The sequence below is a fragment of the Otolemur garnettii genome, unplaced genomic scaffold (genome assembly GCF_000181295.1).
Source record: "Otolemur garnettii isolate 467f Iridium unplaced genomic scaffold, OtoGar3 scaffold00002, whole genome shotgun sequence".
Taxonomy (NCBI): Eukaryota; Metazoa; Chordata; class Mammalia; order Primates; family Galagidae; genus Otolemur; species Otolemur garnettii.
The window spans coordinates 1,910,681-1,919,205 of NW_003852397.1; the positions used below are offsets into that span (position 1 = coordinate 1,910,681).

The window sequence follows — 8,525 nt, forward strand, 5'->3', positions numbered from 1 at the left end:
ATCTGTTAGACTGCATCTTTATATATAACATACAGGCGGTCCCTACTTGGAGATCTGTTAGACTGTATCTTTATATATAACATACTTTTGGTCCCTACTTGGATATCTGTTAGACTACATCTTTATATGCAACATACAGGCGGTCCCTACTTGGGTATCTGTTAGACTGCATCTTTATATATAACATACAGGTGGTCCCTACTTGGATATTTGTTAGACTGCGTCTATTATATATAACACACAGGCGGTCCCTACTTGGATATTTGTTAGACTGCATCTTTATATATAACACACAGGCGGTCCCTACTTGGATATGTGTTTGACTGCATCGTTATATATAACATACAGGCGGTCCCTACTTGGATATTTGTTAGACTGCATCTTTATATATAACATACAGGCAGTTATATAAAGCCAGTATGCCCTGGCTTAAGGGTGGCCCAGCTTAAGGCACTCCCCACTTTTGGGTTTCCAAGCCTTCCCATAAGGATAATTTATAATTAAATCATTCAGGAACTAGTTTCTTCTGTGCACAGAAACAAACCTCCACGGTGTAAGTGGTTCACTGGGGCAGCATCCTACTAGCAGCTGGTCTCGTGGATAGAGTAACAGCTCATAGAAAGACCAGCATGCGAAGAAACAGAAGATCCAGAGCCACACAAGTGTACAGCCAAAGAATTAGCTGAAGCCTTTCGTCTCACTGAAGCAGGATCTGCTAAGTTTGGCGAGAAAGATCCTAACTCAGAGTGGGTGACAAAGGCTACTGAGATCAGTTGGTACAAGGTCATTTATAATAAAAAGGCTGCGCAAACTACCCTAGACTCCCTTTTCAAGAGACCAGCATCAGTGGTGAGTGTCCCTCTTCCAGCAATAGAATCAAATCTTGACTCTCCGGCACCCACTCCATCCTCATCATCATCTGACTGGCATCAGCCTCCCTTCTTACCTCAAAAATGACCCTTCCAGTAAGATACTGAGGTGACATAAGGTGAGTGTTAAAGTTTAATATTCTTTGCTACATTTCTCATGTAAGTTTGTTTTTATGTTCCATTTGTCTGAATTAGAAGAGCACAAAGTTTCTGTAACTTATTATACAACAGGGATATTACTACTATACTATTACATTACATTAGTATTACCACATATGAGCCATGAGGGTATTGCTATTATTATTACTACTACTGTATATGGATGGTTCATCTGGGATCTGAGTCACACACAAATCCAACCTAAACACATTCTCAGGGATGTATCTTGTCTATAACCCGGGAACCACCTTTACTTCTAAACTATACTCTGTGAGCATGCATTCTAACCTGCCAGATATACTGAATACCGCACTTGCTGGGAGGAGTGTAATCGTGAGGGTAAAAGGCTATTTGTGATATACTTAAATTTTCAAGATCAGTAACTGGTACCCCACCAACACAAAAAGCATCTGAATCTTTGGGGAAAAAACAAACAAACAAAAAAAACCCTCCAAACAATCAAGCAAAAACAGAGCACACAGACTGAGAATGTGCCACCAGAGCTCCTGACACCAGCCCAGTATCCCTGTGACCTGTAGTACTGTGGATGCTGGAGGCCTCAGGAGCCAGAACTCCCAGCTCTGGCAGTTACCAGCTTAGTGCCCAAGATAAGGAACTGAAGGACCAGAAAGCAAACCCTCTAGTGAGAGACAGTAGGTAGGAACTATACTCTGAATGCCTGTTTACCTAGAAAGGCTGGAACATCAAATCTAGCAGCAGGATGAAACAAATATACAACAGGCCTGGTCACTGTTCAGAGAAAGAATATTACGCCTGACCTCTATTCTGTCCCGTGTAGAAGTAAAACCTTGAAGGAAGCTGTGTTAAGACGGAAAGCACTAGTGCTCTGTATCTTTTATCAGTACTTTCTGTTTATGGACCCATCTGGGTTAGCCCCAGGTTAGCCCACTGCACAGTCACACCATAATGTGAGTCCCTGAAATGTAACAATGCTTTGTGTTCTACCTGATTTGGCTCTCGTGGGGTAAGAATAAGGAAAGGTGGGGTTTGAAGAAAATATCCTAGAATCACAAACCAGAAAGGACCACACAGGGGCCTCCAACCATAGCCTGTGGCTGGCTACAGATGCATAGCTAAGAGTTGTCCTGGGCCACACATTAAATACACACTAAAAAAAGCTGACAAGCAAAAAAGATCTGTGCATAATTTTTGTGGTATCTGCCATCACAGGTAAGCATTCATAGCCAGATGCAGGCTGCGGTTGGATGCTCCTGGCAGATGATCTTTAGGAAATAAATTTCATACTCTGGAAGGTCCAAGCAGGTGGACTGCTTAAGCTCAGGAGTTCAAGACCAGCCAGAGCAAGAGTGAGACTCTGTCTCTTGTTATGGCAGGCACCTGGAGACCCAGCTACTTGGGAGGCTGAGGCAGGAGGATCATGATAATGCCACTGCAGTCAACCCCAGGGTGACAGAGTTAGATTTTGTCTAAAAAAGAAAAGTAAATAAATAAATTTCAAAATTTAAGGGTGAGAGAGAATTGGACAGTGGAGGACCTTAAGGCCAGAAGAGGTGTCTGAACTTGAGACGATGTCTCCTGATGAAAACAGTTCTTTAAGAAGGCCTCAACAGGTGCATGCTCCCAGTTTAAGATGAAATAAATATAAAGAGGCAGAAGTGGGAGTTAGAAGAATGATTCTAGGAGAAACTGCAAATGAAGAATCAGAGAGATCTAAAAAGTTGGATATGTACAAAGTCAAACTTCACCACCCATGGAGACATTGTTTCAACTGATAGGTTGGGTTTTAATTTATTAGTAGAAAAAACCAAAAACAAGTCTCATAAAAAATTTTCATCTTTCCCAAAGAAGGTGAAAGGCTTCTTTAATTTCTCATCCCTGTCTCCCAGGGCCATGAGGATGGGACTGCTGTATTGAATTATTATAACATGCAAGTCTTTCTGGAGCTAACCTTAGGCAACCCTCCAAGGTTCCACAAGTAGAAAATTAATCAGCTCAACCACTAAGTGCTTTGAACCACAGGGAATAAGTGCATTGTGCTCCAAGTTGCCCTGGCTGCCTGTTTTCTCCCAAGTGTTACTAAAGGTGCAAAACTAATTCACAGCTTTGGCTCCAGATGTGTCTTTACTATGTGCCTCCATGGGAAACAAAGTCAGCTGGTGCGCACCTGCCAGATGGACCGCACGACCATAGCAGGAAGCCGGAGCTGTGGTAATCTGTGACCCTGGGGCTTGACTCACCCATGTTAATTTAGTACCTCTGCTGTTTACTGCCGCTGTGAACAGCTAACCTTTAGAGACCAGTGCAAGACAGCTTGTGAGCTGGGATGTGTATGGATGTGTGTATACACAAACACTACCAATTTTTGCTTTCAGGAGATCTAATTTAATTATCTGATGGCTGTTTTTGCAGAAGGCCCGGGTCTGGAAGCCCAGTTCTCTGGTTTTAGAGATCAAATTGCATTCGGCAGAGAAAAGAGAAGGATGGAGGCAAAAAGAGTGAGAAGAGACAAAGGAAACAGACAAAGCTTCCCGAGAACAAATTAAAGCTTGGTCAGAGCTGCCTGGCCGTACAGAACGAGGAACACACTTCTCCTTTCAAATGTCACAGCCGCAGTCAAAGATAATATTTCACTGCTTGGAATAGAACCCAACATTTTACACGAGGACAATGAGCCCTTTCTTCCCCAGGTAACGATGAGCTTGTTCCTGAAATAAACGGTCACATGGGGTTGTTGAAGGAAGTTTATAGGCCTTTGGGGACTCTGCTTTTATTAAGAGGAGGAGAGTCACCCCCCACTCTGTCTTCCTCATTGTCCTTTATCCACGTAAATGGTTTAAGATAGAAAGTTTTCCCAAGTAAAATTTCTGGAGTAATTTCCAGAGTAACAGTTTAAGGAAATAAATCATAGTGGATTAAGAATGGCTATCTGGGCTCGGCGCCTATAGCTCAACCGGCTAAGGCGCCAGCCACGTACACCTAAGGTGGCGGGTTCGAATCCCCAGCCCAGACCCGCCAAAACAACAATGATGGCTGCAACCAAAAAATAGCCGGGCGTTGTGGCGGGCGCCTGTGGTCCCAGCTACTTGGGAGGCGGAGGCAGGAGACTCGCTTGAGCCCAGGAGTTGGAGGTTGCTGTGAGCTGTAATGCCACGGCACTCTGCCCAGGGGGACAGCTTGAGGCTCTGTCTCAAAAAAAAAAAAAGAATGGCTATCTGGAAGAAAGGGACTCTTCCTGGTCTGTCCACAGGCTGCCGCTATGCTCCCAGGCTCTGGGGGAGGGGGAAGTGTGAAGGATGCACAGGGGACCCTAAAGGGGAGTTGTCCACTGTGCTTTCTGACTCCTGTCCTGGCCTCCACAGTCTTGGGGGCTCTTTTCCTAGCCCCTCTCCATCCTCTGCACGGTGCTGGAATAAAGGTATTCCAGATACACTGTCAGACTCACAGACATCATTCTTTTGGTTTTAATAACCCTGGCAGCGACCTGTCACCACAGCCATACTCCTTAAGGACTGCCTGCTGTGATTCAGAGGCTCAAAATAAAAGAGGATGAGACATCACTGTCAGCTGGCCAAAGGACCAGGACCAAAGTGGGTGGGACCCAAAAGCACCCTGGAGGAGCTCAACAAATGAGCAAGTGCAGAAATTTTTTTCAGCCAGATTTTTTTTTTAGGACAAGGTCTGGCTGGTCAGCTGCAAGCTGCCGACTTAGCAGGGGGACAAATCACAGTGTGTGTATAGTGACAACCCCATGGAAATAGTGTAGCCAAACTGAGAAGTAGAGAAAAGACCAAAACAAAGCAAAATGAAAACCACCATTTTTCCTTTTTTTAAAAGTTAAAACGAGAGCCATTTTTATTTGGGGGAACATTATCCCATATCACATGATGTAAAATCACAACTTACAAGCATTTTCCCTTTCCTACTAGAACCCAATGATGCACGCTGTTTGTTCAGGCTGTAAGACTAGACTTTTACAATTACATTTTAATTCAGTCCAACAGCTCAGTGTATTCTTGAAAACTTTTTTTTTAAACATCAGATGCGGCTACAGGTTTAGTTTGTTTTCTGTTATGTGCACTGTCCGTTCTTGTACATACAGACCAAGCCTGAATCAAACACTGTATTTGTTGGTGCTGATTTTTAATCAACATAGAACAAGAGCTGCTCCTGCTCCCAGAAGAACAGAGTCTGAGAACGTAAGTCTGATGAGAATGCAACGTCAGCCGTTTACGTCTCCCCGTGTTCTAAGCATGTTTTATGGTTTTATTCCCATTAGATAATTTTGGCTGTAATACAGGACACGTGGTTTTCAACAGTGTAGCACTATTTCCATGTCCCCACAGAAACCCCAACATCAATCTGACTGGTAAAGCGAGCAGCAATGGTGAAACACACTTACCTGGAGACAAAAAGGAAGTAAACTGGTAGAAGATTTCGGTGTCCTTCTTCTGACCGCTGTACCCCACGACGCTGCCGACCTCGAGGGGGAAGGTCTTGAGCAAAGCACCAGTCGCCAGGTCGTGAAGCTGCAGAATGTTCTTCACATCATGGAGGTAGCACAAGACCAAGAAGTTGGACCTGACGCAAGCTACCCATTCTGGAGAGGAGAGAGCAAACCTTTTGGAAGTTAATGAAAACCATACTATTTATCACACTGACAAACAGTCAGTGCTATGCAGCAATGAGGCCTGCAAAATCATTTCGTGATTGGTTTTAATTATTCCATCTGGTTTTTAGTATATCCCCTTAATAAGCGATTGTTGCTGTTATGTCCAGAGAAAGTGAAACCTTCTTCACTTTGAGCTTAAGACAGGCAACATATAGAATATAAATAGTCCTGCCTACCTATGTGTCCAATATCAGATTACAGGAGCTACTAAAAACAACAATAAAAACCAAATCATGATTTGTGTCTGAAAAGGTTATTTGACAAAAATATGTTAAGCTCTTTATATGCACAGATTCCCTGCAAGGAGCTAGGGAGACAAGTAGAAAGATGAGGTCATTTCTGCCCCTGAGACACAACCATAAAAAAATACAAGTAGTAAGATATAAACAAAGGTAAGGGATTGGTTTTTTTTTTTGCAGTTTTTTGGCCGGAGCTGGGTTTGAACCTGTCACCTCTGGAATATCGGGCCAGCGCCCTACTCCTTTGAGCCACAGGTGCCGCCCAGGGATTGGCCGTTTTGAGGACTCACAATGAGAGAGAGCACTTGAGCAAGGGCTGAACTGAGCGCTGAGTAAGGTGTGTGGAGACAGTAGGGGTGGGTGATGGGTCTACCAGGGAAGGAGGGAAGAGGTGGTGGGAAGACAGGTAACTTAAGGGGTGGAGGCCAAAGCTAGAAATGAGGAGAGCGGGAAGGAGTACGGACGCACGACCAACAGGAAGGACAGGAGGACGAGTGGTAAAGAGAACAAGTGAGAGATCCATTTTCAAGAAGAAAACTGCTGCTGGGTGCTGCGGCTCACACTGTTATCCCAGCACTCTGGCCGAGGCAGGTGGATTGCCTAAGCTCCAGGGTTCAAGAGCAGCCTGAGTAAGAGTGAGATCCCGTCTCTAAAAAATAGGGCACTGTGGTGGGCACTACTTGGGAGACTGAGGCAAGGGAATCACTAGACCCCAAAAGTTTGAGGTTGCTGTGAGCTATGATGCCACCACACTCTACCAGGGGTGACAAAGTGAGACTTTGTCTCCAAAAAAAAAGAAAAAAGAAAAAAAGAGTTGTCAGTTCAGGGGTGGGTGGCCATGCTGGTGGTGGCCTAATGGGGGATTCTGTGAGCTCGGTAGGAGGGAGCTGGTTACGTGTTACTGAGGGGCTGCTGTGTGAACAGAGGGTGACATAAATAAAGATGGCATTAATAGAGCCCGTACCTGACAGCCGAATGCGGCCCAATGGGAGTCTCTATCAGGATGGAAGGGAGCTGAGGACAAACCTAACAGGCAGAGCACCACATCAAGCTGGGGACAAAGACTGGGCCGGAAAGAGAAGAAATGAAGGGTCTTTCTCAAGAAGAAGCCCCAGGACTTGACAACTTGAAACGAGCTCTCCTCCCTCCCAGGGCTGCAGCTTGGGCGACAGAGCTGGGAGAACAGGAGGGAGCCAGGTGACGGGGAGGGGAAAGGCCCAGGCGGCCATCAGAGGCCAGTCTGAGGTCAGCAGGGTCATCCAGGGGGAGAGATACTGTGGCCGACAGAAGCAAGGACAGAGCCGCAGTGGCAAACATGCCCTTGGGTTCCAAGGCGGAGGTGGGGTGGGGTGGGGTAGTTCTGGGCAATGATTTTCTTCCATAACCCTGGAAACCAGCCGTTCACACTTGTGATGTCAGAATTTATCCACGTAAACAAGACACGAAACTCTGCGCTTCAGTCTTGGGTTGCTTAGGTTACTATAGCTAACTTTTCCTCATGTGAGGTTACAAAATTACAGCCAAAAGTAATTTTTTTCATTCTCCAATATGACTTCTTAAAAAATGCCTCATGCAGCCTAAAGCTCTAAAGAAAGCAGAGTAAGGGGGAAAGATGAAGTAAATTATGGCTGTCAGAGACTCATCAATCCGTGTTAACTATGAGTGCATCAGAATTATCAAACAGACAAAAGTGAATATGAAAAGGACAAAGTGATTTGTAGACTGTCATTAATAAAAGCTCTGACTTTATGGCTGTACTTCATGACTCACCTCTAGTTTTTATTCTCACCAGGGCACTCTGTGCTAATGACACGGCAACTTCAACTGTGCTTCTCCTTGAATTGATGAGTTCTAGTGAACAGCCAAGGTTTCCCTTTCCAATCTAAAGAGCTTACGTGTATAACCTTTTCAGAGGGAGGGTTATAAAAACACATCACCCCCTCAAATCTCCGAGCATTCATTTGCATTTCATTAGATCTCTAAGATGAGGTGTCACCTTAAGGTGCAGTTAAATCCCTTTGACTTTAAATGGTGGAAAATTCAGATGCTGTGGGGATTATTTACATCTATGATGGCTCCTATACGAGAACCACTGTTCCAACCTGATTTGCACTTGGAAAACCAAGGGCACCCCACATGCAGACTCGTGACAGCAAGTCTCATCTCAGGTGACTGCTCGTGGTGAAGAGTGCTAAATCTGAAACTCAGGAAACACTCCCTAAATGCTGGCTGTCACCACACCTAAGGGGGCATTCCTGTCTCAGTTTAGACAGAAGCCATTAGGCTACCCAGATGACCATGAAACAGATTCACTGCAAAAGATGTTCCAGGAAATGGTTAAGCACCTGCTCCACAATGTCTGATCCAAACATAAAGAAGGGTCAGAAGGCTTTGAGAAGACAGGTGATAAGGTCTCTCAGGGAAAGAAACCTATGCTATGCTGTGAGTCCCTCTCCTGACTAGAGTGAGGCTGACAGGGTTACTGTCTTCTAGTAACCGCAGCCTGAGAGAGACAGAGCATTGGTCTGTCCAAACAGACCTGATCCAAACCTGGGAAGTCAAAGGGAAACCTGGAAAGCAGGAGAAGGGCCAACCGCTTTGGAGGAG

At 45.0% G+C, this 8,525-nt stretch overlaps 1 protein-coding gene across 1 annotated transcript in view; it reads right to left on the reverse strand.

The window, feature by feature from the left end:
- The window catches only part of PREP (prolyl endopeptidase), a 131,753-nt gene that overhangs the window by 50,935 nt on the left and 72,293 nt on the right, over nucleotides 1-8,525 (reverse strand). Inside the window, exon 9 of the mRNA XM_003781567.3 lies at nucleotides 5,410-5,607. Within this exon, the coding sequence (XP_003781615.1) occupies nucleotides 5,410-5,607 (198 nt within the window). The remainder of the gene's footprint in view (nucleotides 1-5,409; nucleotides 5,608-8,525) is intronic.